This window comes from Cornus florida, unplaced genomic scaffold (assembly GCF_030987335.1).
Source record: "Cornus florida cultivar Cherokee Brave unplaced genomic scaffold, ASM3098733v1 CherokeeBrave_3.0.0_Hap2_Chr05, whole genome shotgun sequence".
NCBI lineage: Eukaryota > Viridiplantae > Streptophyta > Magnoliopsida > Cornales > Cornaceae > Cornus > Cornus florida.
In genome coordinates, this window is record NW_026775575.1 from 20356112 (window position 1) to 20375396 (window position 19285).

Below are 19285 nucleotides of genomic sequence, written 5' to 3' on the forward strand. Positions count from 1 at the left end.
GTTGTGGTTTGCCATATTTCACCACAATTAGGTTCAATGTGATTTGTACCACTACAATTATCACACTTTTTGACACCACATCCATTAGAACGGCTACCACCACGGGGACTACCACGACCACCATGGTTACCACGAGACCCACCACGACCTCCACTGCTAGAGACTAATGCAGAAGACTCTATGAGAGGTACAGTGGAGCTTTACCCCAAAGATGACCGTAAAAACTTGAACCGCATGAGCCCAAGAAAGATAATTAACTCCATTCAACTTTTCAAAGAGAGAGAAGAAGAAAGGGGCTAGGGTTTATAAAATTTCTCTCAATTCCCTCTATGTTTCTCACGTTTCCTCACTCTCGTCGGTTTGTTTTTTTTTTTTTACGTCACACCTAATGCCCTTTACACCAATGTACTTATATGTGTGTGTATATATATATGTGTGTTGTACAATTCACATGGGGACCTACCACACACACAAGCACGTTTCTTTTTTTGTTTCCCCACACAGCCTGGCCTTGGTTAACCAAGGCATATAATATAAACTAACTTACCTCAGCACAAACACCAAGGTATTCTAACCTATATAATATACCGATTTGTTTTCTTATATAACTACACTCCTAACCCACTTAGATTGGTCTCACAAAAATACCAAGACCCATACATTATCCTTTAATCTATTATATGTACTTTCTATACTACCAACTTATAACAAATATCAAGGCACGGATACACATATATATTAATATATATAATTAATCAATATAAAATCAACTAACATAAATATTAATATACAATTAATAGTACCAATAAATAAATAAATAAATAAATATATATATATATATTCGGGTCTTTACAGGGACTAAAACATGTAATCTCCTATTTTCGCATAATGAAAACTTTTACCGGATCTACACCGTGGATGTAGGCTTTGCCGAACCATGCTAAATCTTTGTGTTTTTTTGTGTGTGGTGTGTTTACTTTTCTATCGTGTTTCTTGATTTGTTCTTGGTTCACTGTATTTATCATAACAGTGTCTTTTCAGCATGTACTCCACCAGCCTATTTCTTCGCTACCAATGTGACTCGTGTTTTTTCGACTCTACCAACCCCTAACCTACCTCTACCCATCAACTCTAAAATAGAAAACTAACTAGACTAGGAATGTGACATACAATTCCTAATAATCTCCACCTTGGCACAAATTCGATCAGGTCAATCATCACTTCCAGGTGGAAAAAAAAAAAAAAAAAAAAAAAAAAAAAAAAAAAAATTTCATTCCAATGGCATTGATTAGGACAATTCTTTTGCAGCTTCAACCTTGCACACAAAACCGAATCTCTCTTTAGGGACATACACCCATGGATCATTTCTACAACCCAACTTGATTTAGGGACTTTCACCCAAAGAGCTAGTTCCTCCTCTTCGAATTGCATGCTAAGATGTCAAGATCCTCCTACAAAACTGTGATTGTCCACTGTTGGATAAATCAAACCTCCAAGGCTCTACCTTACCTTCTTTTTGATAAGTAAGAATTCATTAAAAGTGTTCATCCCTCAAAAACAGCACAAGGCCAAATAAGGCTTCTAAACCCTCAACAAATTCAAAAAATCTACATGCTCATCCATGGATTTACAATTTCTTCCTAGAACCCAATAAAAAAGGGTGTTAAGAATGGAGAATTTCAACAACCCAATATAATTTTCCTTTCCTTCAAAGGATCTCCTATTTTTTTTCATTTTTTTTTTTTTTGACAATTAAGATTTTATTGAAAACACTCAAGAGGGGAACGGAACCCAAAGGAAACAAAAGGGCCAAAGGCGCCTCAAACCTTCAAAGAGGCCAAAAAAACAAAAATCTCCTCTAAAGATCTATAATCTCTCCCTGAAACCCAACAAAAAAGAATGAAAATAATAGAGAACTTAAGCATAGAAACAGGTTTCTCCTTTCCCTCAAAATATCTCCAATTTCTCTTAAGCCAAATGCACCACCAAAGACAAAGAGGCGTAGCCCTCCAAGCATCCTGCACGAGAGCCCCAACTGAAACGCCTCTCCAAGCCTCAATCAATCCTCTAAAAGAACGAGGCATAACCCAATGGATCCCAAATAATCTAAGCATCAAATCCCAACAGTCTCTGGCCATGCTGCAATGTAAAAGAAGGTGATCAACTGTCTCCTCATCACATAAGCACAAATAACAACGATTGACCACCACCTGATTCCTCCTTCTCAAATTATCCTAAGTTAAAATCTTGCCCAGGACGGAAGTCCACGCAAAAATGGCAATCTTAAGGGGAGCCTTAGATCGCCAAATAGACTTCCAGGGGAAAGGGCCTCCATCACAAACTGAAAAACACCTAAAAAAGGACCGAACCTCAAAACGACCCTAAGAGTTAGGAACCCAAAGCCAACAATCCGAATCCCCAACTGTGATCACCTGGCGATACAAAACCTCCAAAAAAACGAGAAACCTCCTCAATCTCCCAGTCCTGAAAGTGTCTTCTAAACTAAACATCCCAAGTCAATGACCCGTTATCGAAGTGATAACAATCAACCATCATAGCCTGTCTGTGAGAAGCAATCCTATAAACCCGAGGGAAAGCAAGAGCAAGGGGAAGCTCCCCGCACCAAAGATCCTCCCAAAATCTGATCTTCCTACCATCCTTGATCCGAAAACGAACATGCCTACAAAAAACATCCCACCCCTTCCGAATGAAAGACCAAACCCCCACCCCCCTAGGACCATGCACCTCAAGAGAGCTCCAACCACCTCTGTTCTCCCCAAACTTACTCGCGATAACTCTCCTCCATAGCCAATGCCTCTCATTCCCAAACCTCCACAGCCATTTTCCAAGGAGAGCCTTATTAAAAGGCAACAACCTCCTTAACCCTAAACCTCCATTCCGAATCGAACGACACACTTGATCCCACCGAACCAGATGATACTTGAATTCCTCTCCTATCCCCCCTCCCCCCCCCCCCCCCTGGCCCAAAAAAAAAAAAGAAAGTTGCACTGTAATCTCTCAATTCTCTCAGCCACCGAAGAAAGAATCTGAAAAAGGGAGATAAAATAAGTGGGGAGGCTAGAAAGGGTACTCTTAATCAACATGACCCACCCTGCCCCCTTTGAGAGGTACTGCTTTTTCCACCCCACCAACCTCCTTTCAAATCTATCCATAACAGGATCCCAGCTCCCCACACATCTCGAAGAGGCTCCCAAAGGCAACCCTAAGTAGGAAATGGGAAAAGAACCAGTACGACAGCCAAGAATCTGAGCAAACATCTCAATCACAGGAACATTCCCAACAGGCACAAGAACACTCTTACCGACATTCACCTTAAGGCCAGACACAACTTGGAACCAAATCAAAACATATCTCAAATATCTCAGTTGGGACGCATCAGCATCAAAAAGCACCAGAGTGTCATCAGCAAACATCAAGTGGGAGATCTCCAGCTGACTAGCAACATCCCTGCCCACCCGGAAACCTCTCAAAAAAACCCAACTCCACAGCCCTCTTCATCAATCTGCTAAGAGCCTCCATCACAAAAAGGAACAAGAAAGGAGAGAGCGGATCCCCTTGTCTCAAGCCCCTCAAACTAGAGAAAAAACCCGTCGGAGCCCCATTCACAAGGACAGAGAACTGAACACTAGCAATGCAAAACAGAATCCATCTCCTCCAAAGCCCACCAAAACCCATCCTCTCCAACAAGTAGAGAATGAAACTCCAACTCACATGATCATACGCTTTCTCAATATCCAGCTTGCATAAAACACCCGGAACCCCACTACTACCCAAACAGGAGTCCACACATTCACTCACAATAAGGACTGAATCCAAAATTTGTCCACCTCCCACGAAGACATTTTGAGAATCAGAGATGACGCCATCCAAAACCTTTCTCAACCTGGAAGCCAAGACTTTAGCAACCAACTTATAAAAACATTCCACCAAACTAATAGGGCAAAAATCCTGAACATCCATCGCCCCTCCCTTTTTCAGAATAAGAGCAATAAAGGTGGCATTCAAACTCTTCTCAAAAGAACCCTGATCATAGAAAGCATGAAAAGAACCCATTACCTCCTCACAGACCACCTCCCAACACTCTTAAAGGAATCTCATAGAAAAACCATCAGGCACTGAGGCTTTATCCCCGTTACAACTCTTCAAAGCAGCCAAAACTTCCTCTTCCGAAAAGGGCTCTTCCAGAACAGAGCACTCCTCACTCGAAATAGAGTCAAAGTGAAGTCGTGCAAGCAAAGGACGCCAACCAGCTGATTCAGTGAACAAACTCGAAAAGAAATCAGCAAAACCCTTACAAATCTCTTCCTCCTTACAAAACAACTCCCCATCCACCTGAATCCTCCTAATATGATTGCCCCTTCTATGAGCATTGGCAAGTCTATGAAAAAATTTTGTATTATTGTCCCATCCACCCGAATCTCCTATTTCTTTCAATCTATAGACACCACCAAATGCACAAAGGAGTAACCCTCCAAAAGTCACAAGCTTGGTCCCCACTAAACACCCTCCCCAAGCCTCAATCAAGCCTTTGGTAGACTGTGGCGTAACCCAATGAATCCCAAACAAACCCAAAAAAAAAAAAAAAACCCAGCAATCTTAGGCCACTGGGCAATGTAAAAGAAGATGATCAACTGTTTCTTTGTCATTTTTGCACATACAACGCCAATTCACCACGATGTGTCTTCTTCTATGGAGATTGTCTTGGGTCAAGATCTTTCTCAAAACGGATTTCCATGCAAACAATGCTACATTGAGAGGTGCTTTTGTTCGCCAAACGGCCCTCCATAGAAATGACAGTCTAGGAGCATCCACAAAACGACGACAAAATGACCGAACATCAAAGCGCCCATGTGAAGATGGACCCAAACGTAAAGGTTAGAAGTCTCCTCCACTATCTCCTAGCAATATAACAAATCCAAAAAGTACATAACATCCTCCATCTCCTAATCCTGAAATAACCTCAAGAAACGTACATCCCATACTTTTCTTCCACTATCAGATTATAGCAGTCGACCACAATAAGCGATATCAAGATTGAAAAGAATCTGTATATTGTCGTATAAAGAATGGTTTACAATGCTTTAGTTAAATAGGAAATACAAGGAGCTAAAAAAGGAAACTAACAGGCTGTAACAAGAAACTACAGGCTGTACACTAACAGAATTTCCTAATCTTAGTCATTGATTATCTATATTTACACGCCTATCATATCCCCTAAAATCTGGTCTTATTAAAACCGAATATCTCTTTTTCAACACTCCCCCTCAAGCTGGCTTGTAGATGTCTTCCATAGCTAGCTTGCTTCTTAAAACTTCAAACTGTCTCTTGTGTAGTCCTTTGGTAAGGATGTCTGCAGCTTGTTCAGTAGTAGAGACATAAGGAATTCAAATCATACCACAGTCAAGCTTTTCCTTGATAAAGAGTTTGTCAACTTCCACATGTTTGGTTCTGTCGTGGAGGACTGGATTATGAGCAATTGAAATGGCAGCCTTGTTGTCACAGTAGACTCTCATTGGAGGAGAAACAGTAACTTTCAAATCTTCAAGGAGTCTTTTTAACCACATAGCTTCACAAATCCCATGGGCGAGTGCTCTGAACTCGGCTTCTGCACTACTCCTCGCTACTACATTTTGTTTCTTGCTTCGCCACGCAACTAAGTTTCCTCCAACGAAGGTGCAATATCCTGAGGTAGATCGTCTATCAACTATATTGCCTGCCCAATCAGCATCTGTGTACACCTCCACTTGCAAATGACCTTGTTTCTTAAACATAAGTCCTTTACCTGGTGAGCCCTTTAAGTACCTCAGAATCCTGTACACTGCTTCAAAGTGTTCCTGTCCAAGATAGTGCATGAACTAACTCACCATACTGACTGCAAATGCTATATCTGGGTGTGTGTGAGATAAGTAAATTAGTCTTCCCACCAATCTCTGATATCTTTCACGATTAGCCATATTCTCGGGTTCGGCAACTTCTAACTTCAGGTTGACTTCAATTGGAATGTCAGAGGCTTTACACCCGAGTAATCCTGTCTCATTAAGCAAATCAAGTACATATTTTCGTTGATTCACGAAAATTCCTTCTCTTGACCTGGCAAATTCCATTCCAAGGAAGTATTTTAATGCTCCCAGATCTTTGAATTCAAAATCTTTAGCAAGTTTCTTCTTCAGTCTGGTCAACTCTTCAATGTCATCACCTGTCAAAATTATATCATCCACATACACAATTAAAACGACAATTTTCCCTTCCTCACCGTGTTTGCAGAACATGGTATGGTCTGCCCGACTCTGATGATACCCATGACTCTTCACAGCCTTTCCAAAGCATTCAAACCACGCTCTTGGAGACTGTTTCAAACCGTACAGGGATTTTTTGAGTTTACAGACTTTGCTCTGACTGTGTTTTCCTTCGAACCCAGGTGGCAAGCTCATAAACACTTCTTCTTCCAAGTTTCCATTTAGAAAGGCATTTTTTATGTCCAACTGATGTAATGGCCAGTTAGAATTGACTACCAACGACAATAAGACTCCGATAGAATTTATTTTTGCTACAGGAGCAAACGTCTCTTGGTAATCAATGCCGTACGTTTGCGTAAAACCTTTCGCCACAAGTCTTGCCTTGTACCTTTCCACACTACCATCAGCTTTACACTTAATAGGGAAAACCCATTTACACCCAAACAGGTTTCTTTCCTTTGGGCAAGTCAACTATCTCCCACGTTCCACTCCTTTTAAGAGCATTCATCTCCTCTAACACTGCTGATTTCCAATTCGGATCATCTAGTGCTTCCTGAATGTTTCTTGGAACAAACAAGTGAGAAATATTTGAAGTAAAGGCCCTATGTTTATGGGAAAGTTTATCATAAGACAAGTATTTGGCAATGGGATGCTGGGTACAGGTTCGGATTCCTTTTCTAACAGATATAGGGATATCAAGGTCTACAGGAACTTAGCTAGGTGACTCTGTACGATCACAAATAGTAGGGACAACTGCAGACAAGTTAGGATTTAGAGTACCTTGAGTGTTCAGGGAGTCAATGCTCGGGACTCTGATTGGCCTTGCTCAGGTACAATAGTAGGCTCTCTACTCTTTTGATGAGTTTTTTTCCTGTTATAAACCAGAAGCTCAGGATTCGATTTTTTTTGGAACCGTTGGTAGGATTTCTCCCCCTGTTGGAGATACAGTAAGGCTCGGCAGATTAGGACTAGGAGGCCCTAGGTTTCCTGATTCTAGAACATCATTTCCCTGTTTAAAAAGATCAGTGTTCGGAGTAATAGAGTGTAAGACAATAGTTTTAGGTAAGGGAATATTAGTAGAAATCTCCCAAAAATTTTCTTCACTCTCTCTCTCCCTGAAGAAAAGTTTTCTGAAAATAAGGATGATTTTCTAGAAAAAAAACATCCATACTGATAAACATTTTTTTTGTTTTCAGATTGAAGCATTTGTACCCCTTTTTATTCGGGGCACACCCAATAAATACACATTTTTCAACCCGAGGATCCAATTTAGACTGAAGTCTACTAGGTAAAAGGACAAAGACAGTGCACCCAAATACTTTCAAAGGCAGTTTGGAATAAATCCGAGTGTCAGAAAAAGATTTTTTAAGGCTTTCAAGGGGTGTAAAATAGTTAAGAACACAAGTAGGCATCCTCTTAATCAAATATGTTGCTGTTAAAACGGCTTCACCCCACAAATACTTAGGAACATTCATTGAAAACATGATGGCATGAGAAACTTCAAGTAAATGTTTATTCTTTCTTTCAGCAATTCCGTTTTGTTGGGGAGTGTCAACACAAGTGGCTTGGTAAAAAATTCCTTTTTCTATTAAAAAACTTCCTAAAACTTCATTAAAGTATTCGGTGCCGTTATCAGTATGAAGAATGCCAATTTTTGTTTGAAATTGATTTTCAATTATTATATAAAAATCCTTGAATAATTTTTCAACCTCAGATTTTTCATTCATTAAATACACCCAACACAAACATGTATGATCATCAATAAAAGTCACAAATCATTTTTTTCCAGAAAGAGTTGTGATCCTAGAAGGGCCCCAAACATCGCTATGGATTAAATAAAATGGTTTTGATGTTTGGTAAGGTTTGGGAGAATACGTAGTACGATGATTCTTTGATAAAAAACAATTCTCACAATAAAAAGATGAACAATCCAATCCTTTAAATAAAGTAGGAAATAATTTTTTAAGATAAGAGAAACTAGGATGCCCTAGTCTAAAATGGCATAGCATTATTTGTTCTCTAACAGGGATAGAATGAAAACTACTCAGACCTTGAGCCTTTTTATTACTTGAAATATCATCTTCAAAATAGTAGAGACCATCTATCATCTTAGCACTGCCAATCGTCTTCCCCAAGCTCTGGTCCTGAAATTCACAATAGGATTCAAAAAAGATAACACGACAATTAGAGTCTTTGGACAATTTACTAACTGATAAAAGGTTACAAGCAAGCTTAGGGACATGAAGGACAGAATTAAGATCAATAATTTTTGAAAGTTTTACCAAACCTTTGCCTGCAATAGGAGAATAAGAACCATCGGCTATTCTGATTTTTTCAGAGCCAGAACAGGTTGAATAAGTTTGAAATAAATGAGAAAAACTTGTCATATGGTCAGAAGCCCCTGAATCAATGATCCATGGGGTAACACTAGAATTTGAACGACAAGATAAGGCCTTCGGGTTGTTACCTGTTTGAGCAAGAGAAGCATTAGGAGTACCAGACGAGGAATTGAATTTCAGCAATTTTAGAAGATGATCCATCTGTTCTTTGCTGAAGGGAAGTGCCTCGGCTTCATGAGCTGATGGGGCTCGATTGAATCTGCTTTCCTGGTTGAATCTGCGTTCCTGCTTACTCTTCCAATTCGTTGGTTTACCATGAATTTTCCAGCAGGTTTCACGGGTATGGCGAGGCTTGTTACGGTGGTCACACCAAAGACGGGGCTTTTCATAATGTTTCCTGCCAATATTCGCTTCAGATACGACCAGGGCAGAGGTCTCAACAGCACCATTTGATAACTTTTTTCCAAGCATGACCAGCCTGCGACTTTCCTCTCTTCAAACCTCGGAGAAGACTTCACCGATTAAAGGCAGGGGCTGTCGTCCAATTATTCTGCCTCTCACTTCATCAAACTCGACATTGAGTCCAATGAGAAACATGAAGATGCGGTTGTCTTCCACCTTCTTTTTGTAATGGTTGCAATCTTCAGGCAATTTCCACTCATAATCGCTGAACAAATCAAGGTCCTGCCACAAACGTTTTAGAGAGTTGAAATATTTTGTAACACTGTTATCTCCTTGACGGATCTCTCCGAGTTTTAGCGTTAGTTCATAAACTTGAGACTGATTTCCCAGGTCTGAATACATCTGGTTGACATTGTCCCAGATTTCTTTTGCTGTGTGGTAACACATATAATTAGAACTGATGTCCTCTTCCATAGAATTCACCAACTAGGTCATCACCATCGAATTCTCTGCATCCCAGGTCGAGTAGGATGGATCTTCAGGTTGCGGTTCCTTCTTTTCTCCAATCAGGTAGCCGATTTTGCCTCTGCCTCTGTGACGGCCCAAGTTTTGTAAACCCGGTGCGTCAGTGATGACCAAAAGATGACCCGATAACGGATCCAAAATGCAGAAGCAAAAGGTGAAACACAGGTCTCTAAGACATCAATGTGACCCTCAATGAGGTCACAGAACCCAAAGAAAAACCAATGTGGAAGTGACGTTTTAAAACGGAAAAAAAAGAACCTAGGGGCAAAATGGTCATTTCCAAGGTAAAAGTGGGTACTACCGAGCACACCATTGGAAAGACAACGAAAAATTAATGAATTTAGACTCAAGAATCACTTGATTCGGAGTCCGGATGAAGAAGATATGGCTAACGGAAGAAAAAGGGCAAAAAAAGTCAAAATGGTCAACCCTAGGTCATCTAACCGGTTACCAAGCCTTCCTAACCGGTTAGGAGGCCAAAAATGAAGACCACAACACTGTCCACACTCATCTAACCGGTTACAAGACCCCTTCTAACCAATTACAAAGCAAAAAAACAGTAAGCTTAACCCAAAAACCTGGCAGCAGGGGTTTTTCAGAAAAAAATGGAATTTTGAGGGCCAAGATGACATTTTCTGGAAAAACACAAAAAATACCCCCCCCCCCCCCCCAAAATCGAGTTTTCTACTCAGCAGCGCGAGCAAAAATAAATAAAAAAAACACATTGTGAAATACCCGAAATGCCCCTGGAACAAAATAGGGTAAAAACTCTAAAAAATGCAACCTTAAGTTTTTGTTTCATCAAGAAGGGTATTATTTGCCAAAGTGAGTATGCAAGTGTATGTAATATGATAAAATAGATGTGCTACAATGGCCTATGACCTCATTACAATACATTTACAAGTTTTGGCATACTAAGCCTCAAATTCTCACAAATAAGCTACAATGGCAACACTTGAGTTTCTAAGGAAAGCATACTTATAACCTTTCAAGTTAATGGCCCTTGGCCTCATGTCAAACATGCAAAATGGACACTTCCAAATGTATTTAGATACACATTACATGAAGGAAGCCATCTTAGTTTCTAAATTACCATACATCCATGGTAAATCAAAATATAACATCCAAAAGAAAAACATGTTAAACAAGTGCATATCCTTATACAAAAATGCTTCAAATGGCTCATGAGCCTATAAGGATGATGAGCATCCAAAAACATTGTCTCCTTACCTGTAAAACAACCCAAACCACTAGGGTGACTAATCAAGTTACTCGTATGAAGAAGCATATGCGTATAGCCTAAAGTTTCAATATCATTGCAAGATCAATATAGACGAATACGAGGGAGCATTCCACTTAACATCTATGTTCAAGGTGTTCTAAGGGATCATCTTAAGCTAACTTAAATGTTTCTTAGCAACACAGTATCAATATGGATGTACTTAACAACATCAAATCGCATGTAACAAAATTACAAGTTACAATTTAAACATTTATTGTCAACTTGGAATTGAATGCGAAATCAAAAGGTGGAATCCTTGGATATCTAAGCTCGGAATTCTGCCGAGACCTCAACGGTTATTCCAGGCATTAACCCGCTGGGAAGACCACCCTAGTGCGCACTATCTCAATTGCGGAGAACTCATACCTCCCGCACTAGAGTCAAACTCTAGCCATGTCACTTGTAACAATTTCCCAAGAGAATCCAAAATATATCAAGTTCAAAACTTATATACCATAATTTAAGGCATGTAACCAACCTTCCATGCACAAGTATTTTTGAAACCACACAAACCATGTCTTAGGGTTCCAAGTCTAGAATGGCATAACAAATGACAAGTTCTCATTATGATGTAATGCACAAAACTAACTTATCAATTTAAATCATGCCTCGACAATAAGCTTTATTTTCTAAATCTTAACATTTTAGCAATAAGCTTCTAAGATAATTACAAATGGTAATCAATAAGAGTACAGAATTATCATCATAATATTTATAGCAATTCAAGTTAACAAGACTTGCATATAACATCAATAATTCTACTAGAGTTCTATATTACTACCACATGTGAAGACACTAGAACTTAACACACCACAAGGTCATGTAATCCTTCTACACAAGGTATATACATATCATACATGCTTATATAAATAAACCCTAAGTCAAAAGTGAGGGTTTCATATAATATGCAAAACTATCATATTAAAAGCATGTACACAATATATATCAAACCCCAAAGGATTTTAAAACACTTAAAATATAAACATACTACCACCCCTACCTCAATAGAGAATCGAATCTCTATAATCCAAACAACCAAGCTCAAAATGGAAAACAAGTTTAGGGTTAATGAAGAGGAGAACAAAAGGAAACTTTTTTCTCCCAAGGTTTTATGTTTAAGGTGAGTGGAAGAAGGCCAAAATGAAGAAGTAAGCTATTAACCAAGCTTTTCTCCAATGGTGGCTAGGTTAGGGCTTTTGAAGAACAAGTGTAAATGATAAAGAAGAAGTGAAAATGGTGAGTGAAGGATCTAGTATTCTTCCACTCACTATGTGCTCTTACACTACCTCTCACACACACACAATGCAAGACTTATTTTGGTGCCTACACTTGTTACAAATCCAAGGCTCCTTCCTAGGCTTAATCCTAAGCCTACACTTGTCAACCATCTAAGCCAACAAGTGGTCCAATCCTACGCCAACAAATGGGTGAACCTCCACCCTCCATGTGTCAAGAAATTAAACTTCCAAGTTACTCCACCCCAATGCCAACAAGTGGCACCATGAGAGTGTGACACTTGTCACACTTTTCGGAAATTACAAAAAAGTTCTTTTTGAAAATATCTTACAATTTAAATTGCAACATGGTCCCTTAGACGAAAAATAATTATTTTTCATAATTACACTAAAACCCAAAAATCAAGAATATTTACAAAAAAGTATGCATCTATGCCCTTTATGAAAAAGTAAGCAATTAGAATGTAATTTCTACAAAAGTAAAAATACAAATGTCATAGAAATCAAATATCATGAATGCATGTAAAACCGGAATCAAATCCGAGCACAACAAGTGAGGTTATGCAAGGAAAAATGATAAACGGGAAAAAAACAAAATTGGGAAAAGACAAAATAAGAAAAAGACAAAAAAAGAAAATCACCGAAAAAGAAAAAGGAGGAAAAAGAAACCAGGTCATTACAGCCTCGGATGTACATCCGCACGGATTTGAACCAACGAAGGAAGTTTTCACCCTCAGCTGAATTGTGGTAATCTGGACCGAGTGTGTCTGAGAGTTTTGGACTTGGGACTCAAAGGTCTTGGTCTTGGACTCAGGTACGTCATCAGACATGGTGATTAGGGTTGTTTCGAAGAAGAAAAAAAAGAGACGGCTAGGGGGGTTTTTTTTCAGAAGAATCGGTAAGATGCTCTGATACCAAATAAGCAATTTCAAGATTGAAAAGAATCTGTATATTGCCATACAAAGAATGGTTTACAATGCTTTAGTTAAATAGGAAATACAAGGAGCTAAAAAAAGGAAACTAGCAGGCTGTAATAGGAAACTACAGGCTGTACATTAACAGAATTTCCTAACCTTAGTCATTGACTATCTATATTTACACGCCTATCATATCCCCTAAAATCTGGTCTTATTAAAACCGAATATCTCTTTTTCAACAACCACCATGGTTTGTCTATCGAAAGCAATCCTAAACAGTTTAGGGAAGGTGCTAACAAGGGATTGCTCCCCGCACCAGATGTCATCCCAAAAACGTATCCTCCTCCCATTTCTAACATGAAATTTGATATGCTTGGAGAATTAGTCCCACCCCTTCTGAATGTGTTTCCAAACCCCAACCTCATATAGGAATCTCACCTAGGGAGTGAACCATCCTCCACTCGCCTCCCCATGTCTGCTCAAAATCACCCTCCACCACCTTTACTAATCGAGCTCCACGCCATGAATGATCAAACAAGCCAATTGCTTGACTCCTCCTGCAACTAAAACCCATTATAGCACCTATTAACACTCCTTGTGTTTTTGTGGATCTTCATCACCTTCGGCTTTGATAACAATTTGTTGAGACAATGGAAGCACGCAAACATCAAGATCCAATGAAAGACAATAAAGCATTCATACAAAAACACAAGAAATAACGTGGTTCGGCCAAAACCGGTCTACATCCACAGATGAGAAGATATTCTACTATGATTTCCCTAGAGATTTTACAACGATAGAATACCAACAACGAATACATGTCATTTCGCTATGTACAACTCCACAAGCCTATCTCCTTGCTATTAGTGTCACTGGTATTTTTCCTACTATACCAATCCATAAACTACATCTATCCATAAACTCCCACATAAGACTACATCTCTCTCAATCTCACAAGTCTCAACTCCTAACCTAGGTATTTGTTTATAGAGTTCCAAACCCAATTCCTTGTTAGACAAGGATTACAGTTCCTTAGAGCCCAAGACTTGTATAATGGGAAATTGACTAAAAAATACAAATCTAAAATAGAAACCTAATTAAACTAGGAATTTGAGACACAATTCCTAACATCATAGTTTCCCATCAATACCACTAACTCCATGCAGCTCACCAAATAATCCGGCCCAATCATTCACAAAACCTTGTAAAGGGAATCCTGAACAACAGCATCCCTGCTAGTCCAAGATAATCTGCGACAAAGCTTTCTCGTTTGCTGCTAATGCAAAAGGATCTAGAATAACTATGTTGTAAGTGACCCTCCCCTGCACCAAATATCAAGCCCCAATCTCTCCTAATACCATTCCATAACCCCGTCCCTACGAGTTCCTGACCTCTTTAGTGAACCAATCTTCACTAGCAACCCTATATTTTCACCCCTAAATCCTTCCTCCATAAGCATGAAACAGCCCCTCAGCAGCAAATCTCATCTATATTCTAGCAAAACTTGATTAAAACATAGTAAGCTTTAAAATTCCAAAACCTCACATTTAAAGGAAAGAGCACCTTCTCCCAACATGTCAAGTTGTACTCAAACTGATCTTATTCATTGCAGACTATCTGGAGTGATGTGGTCCCACGTGTTTCCCCTCTTTAGGATGTTGTTTGACATTCATGAAGGGTTTGATGGTTAATTTATGGTTCAGCAAGTAGGAGTAGACGCTCAACATGGAATATGGCACCATTTTGTCCCAGATGGTGGATTTTAAAGGAAAGGAATTGTGGCACTTTTATCGATGGAGCTTCCAATATTCAAGGTGAAGCATGAGTTTTTGAATTCGCTTTATGGCTGCATATAGGGAATTTCTGATCCATGTATAGATTATTTTTTTGGATTTTATTTGACATATTATTTTTTCTTTCCTTTACTTTTCTCTTCTTCTTCTTTTTGCTGGATCAGTACCGTTGTATACTTCCTGCCTTCATTGATTTTGGTCTTCAAATTGATTGAAAATATGGATTTTGGTCTTCAATTGATAGAAAATATCCTGTCCTAAGAGTTTCTGAATCCATTGTGGGCCTAAGGTTGTTTTTCTTTTTTGCTGTCTCTGGTTTATTTATGGCTGTGGCTGAGAATGAAATCAGGTAAGAGTAATGCTCTGATACTATTTTTGCCCAATATTAAATAGGTGACTTCAGCAGTAAACTAGTAAAACCAAAATACTGATCTCAGATGTGTCGATATCAATGGTGACTCATTATTTCAATGAATCATTTATTCGGACAAAAGAAGATTATGTAAGCACTTACTCAAAATCTCACTTATCCGATTCCATTGTGGAAGACACAATTTTTTCTAAAGAATTTGCCATGATATATCTGATCCATGCATAATATCATGAAAAATGGATACAAATTTTTGACTGCTCCTTAGTATCGGCCCAGTAAAATAGCCATTTCTAGGAAAAGCATTTAAATATTTAATTTAATCAAAATAGCATTCAATAATGGCAAAATGAATTATTATTAAAAGGTTTATAAACAGAAAGTACCTTCCCAGACATAAGGCATAGTATGGGCTGAATTTGGAAAGAGGAAATCTAGTATGATTCAATTACATTAACTTGGCTAAGAATTAATTAACCTTACCTACCTACCAAAAAAAAGAAAGAAAAAAGAAAAGGAAAAACAAGCTGTACCTGAGAAAGCTTCTTTTCAGGCAAGTTTCCAATTTCATTCCAAGTCATGGATCTGTCACTGGATGCATCTACCACAATTCTAGAATTGCACTCTCCTTGTCCGTCATCTAACATTTTCTTCAAAATGCCAACCTTGAAAAGTCAAGAACATAGTAGTCACCGTTACAGTTCACTCATAATCAGCAAAGTTAAAACTTGCAAAAAGCATTTAAATACTTCTTTCTACAAACATGAAAAAAAATACCACCAAGAAATATGAATTTTAAGTTCAAATGCAGAATTTTAGGACAGAACTCCTATCCTTCATATGTAATTTTTATCTTTTATTTTTTTTTACAGTGGGATAGGATTTTAGGACAGAAGAAACAAAACAACTAGCATAATCATAAAATGTGTTATTGTTTTGGAAAGTGCATATGTTCAAGGGGAAATCACACACTATCTATGAGAAGAATTAAGATCACAAAACTATATCAAACCTTTCTCAACCTGACAGTCTTCGACTAGATAACACAAAATGATACCCCCCGGTCCGCTCCCCTCAAAGAACATAAGAGACATGAAAGGATTTCCTATATAAGTAATACACTCATCATTAGGACTGCTGAGTCTACTGGTACTCGGACCAACAAGTGTGAGATCGTAGATGCAAATCACAAAGCAAACATATTGTGAAAATATAATTCCATAGGTTAAGTCTGTCCCAGTTTTAATCCCTAGCACCTGGAGCAAATACATGGCAAACAAGATTGTTACATGTGTTTTCTATAATTTATTTTAAAAATCTCCAAGCCTTGACCAAACGAAATGCCTCTTTCCCTGCTCAAAGCACTTAATTATGCCCATCAACAAATAGAATGAATTATGGCATTCGTGACCGCTTACATTATGGTCTCTGAAAGTCACCCCCAATTCATGCCAAAGGTGATGATGTCCTCCATTTAATTCACAAACATCATTACCAAATTGAACTAGAATGCCCACGCATCAACATGAGCATCACAAAATTTTGATCTATAATGACTGCATCTTATCTGTTTAATCAATTATATTATACATTATAAATCCCAAAAAATTATTTCTGCGTGATTCTTTTATCATTATTACATCACGGATTGGGGAAAAAAAAAAAATTGCAACCCTGCATGCTTTACCAAGTTTTCACAATTTCATCAAAACGTCAGTCATTCATAGAACCATAGTCCGGTTTTACCCTTTAACGCCAGATGCATTTGCAATCTTGCATGCTCGTATTAGCAAACAATTTCCATTATGTACCCGTCTACATAAATGCATGTATTTTAAGTATAATTATCAATAATATGTCCAGAAAACAAAGACCCAAATCATATCATTAAAATAACACAAAAAGGCATAGTTCAGCAGTTCAAACATGATAAAGAATATATATATATATATATATATACAGCAAAATTTCATACATACATATATATATACACACACACACACATGTAGAGAGAGAGCTCTTTATGACCCGAAAACAAGAAATAAAAACTTGTATACAAACAGAAACAAAGGAGATTCAGAAAAGCACCTTGTATCAATTATGGACTCAGAGACCAGCGTGAGCTCCGAATATGCTGAAATTTCTCAGAGACTTATCAGAAATATCACATTGCGATGTCAACGAAGAGAAACGATACAGAATATATTGAAACCGCGAAATAGAGAGAGGGAGAGAGCAGGTAAAGAACCGGAGAAAAGAGAGGGAAACCAGAGTGAAGAGGGAAAGCTGCCTTCACTTGTTATTAGCAGCAGTACCTTTTGTTTTCTTTGGACGGACATTGAATTTTCACAGAGGTGTACTTAAATCGTGAATTGGGGTCCGCAGTAATGACACGTGGCACCTGATGGTCGGTCGGTCGCTCGCCGCCGCCCACGTAACACCAAAGAGCAGACTATGCGTCAAGCAGGTCTGATTAGTCCTCGTCGGCAAGTGTAAAATTATTTCCACCAAGTCCATTCAACGAGGCATGGGTGCATCGGACATCCAACCGGACGATTCAGTTTGGTTCAATCTGATCCCAAATTAAAATTTATAAAACGGTTCAGTTTTGATTTCTAATATATTCACTTTTAATTTTAATATCAGGTTTTAAAATAATTAGTAAACCAGTTCTGTTTTTTCTTTTCTTTTTTCTATTTTACAAAACTTATTCTTTATTTTCATTACCATTTGTTAAATTATACTTCCTCCGTCCCATATTTAGTGTTGCAATTGATTTCTGTAACACTAAATTTAGGACGAAGGGAGTATAATTTAATAAGATTAGAGTACGATATGTTTAGGCATCTTAACTTATCATCTATTTACTTGCTCTCCACTCACACATTCATGTGACCACTAGTTTATGCAGAAGTTTGCTAACCATCATCGCCTAAGTGTTATCATCGCGACTGTGGTTTGACACTCTCCTAACCTGGTTGGTTGGACTGAGAAACTAAAGTTGCCTCTTTTTTTTTTCAAGACCATAATTATCACTCTTAAAAAACCAAAGTTACCTTCTACCTTATCTCACTGAACCACTTGAAACCATCATCGTCAACTGTGGAGGGAAAATTCTCCTCCAATCAATAGGTGATACATACATCAGAAGGCCCATCGCAAAGCAACCCCACCCCACCCCCCCCAAAAAAACAAAGATTGATCAAGTCCTCACCCAATAACCTCCTCCCTTATCTCACTCACTGAACCACTTGAAACCATCATCGTCAACTGTAGAGGGAAATTCTCCTCCAATCAATAGGCGATACGTACATCAGAAGGCCCATCGCAAAGCAACGTATGACGCTCAAGAGTCCCCCCCCCCCCCCCCCCCTCCCCCCCCCAAAAAAAAAAAAACAAAGGTTGATCAAGTCCTCACCCAAGAACCGAGGGATATCAAAACAAATTGATAATAAACGAACACATGATACAAATAGAATAAATAATATTGTTGAAAAGGGAAAACTAAATAATAATTAAAATAAATCCTCTGAAGCCATTCTCAGAATAAATCCAATAAATTCCCAGCATAATAATTCTCTAGAATACAACTCAGAAATCCGTTTCATGGACCCCTAATAAAATAAATCCCAAAACTGAAAATAATAAAGATAAATGTCTAAATCATGGATAATAAATACATTAGTAGAATCCTACGTCGATGATATCGGAAGAGTGATGAAGAATAGTCTCTGTTTCGCACGAACAACCTTTAAATCTGCTATTGACGAGGACCTGAAAAATATAGCAAAGATGGGTCAAAACCATGAACAAGTCCTTTCTACAATAACCCAAATAGAGACCCGATGAGCGACATATCCCTAGCTAACTTATGCAATATATACATAGTCGATAGATATATATATATTATAATGACTCAAATTCGGGGATTCGGATCGCTACCCAGGTCCATACCCGAACCCAAGGACACACCGAGGTACTACGATCATTTCACATTAATTTAGAACTTTAAGACCCTTTAAGGGTAAAATAGTTATTCAACAGGTTCATCCAGTGGTTAAGATGGATTCCGGGGGTAATATGGTCATTTCACTTCATTATGATAAGTGTAGAGCCCATAAGGGTGAAATAGTCCTTTCATGTGGTCAAATAGTGCTTTAAAACC

General features: G+C 38.4%; 1 protein-coding gene across 4 annotated transcripts in view; it reads right to left on the reverse strand.

The window, feature by feature from the left end:
* Positions 1-17664, reverse strand: part of LOC132306172 (uncharacterized) — a 59371-nt gene extending 41707 nt beyond the window's left edge. The window contains exons 1-2 of one of the 4 annotated variants that reach the window (XM_059803452.1): positions 17209-17664; positions 15654-15785 (exon numbers count right to left, since the gene is read on the reverse strand). In XM_059803452.1, the coding sequence (XP_059659435.1) occupies positions 15654-15767 (114 nt within the window). In that variant the 5' untranslated portion in view covers positions 15768-15785; positions 17209-17664. The remainder of the gene's footprint in view (positions 1-15653; positions 15786-17208) is intronic. The other 3 variants (XM_059803454.1, XM_059803451.1, XM_059803453.1) reach the window with 3 other exon arrangements.
* Positions 17665-19285: the final 1621 nt, after the last annotated feature.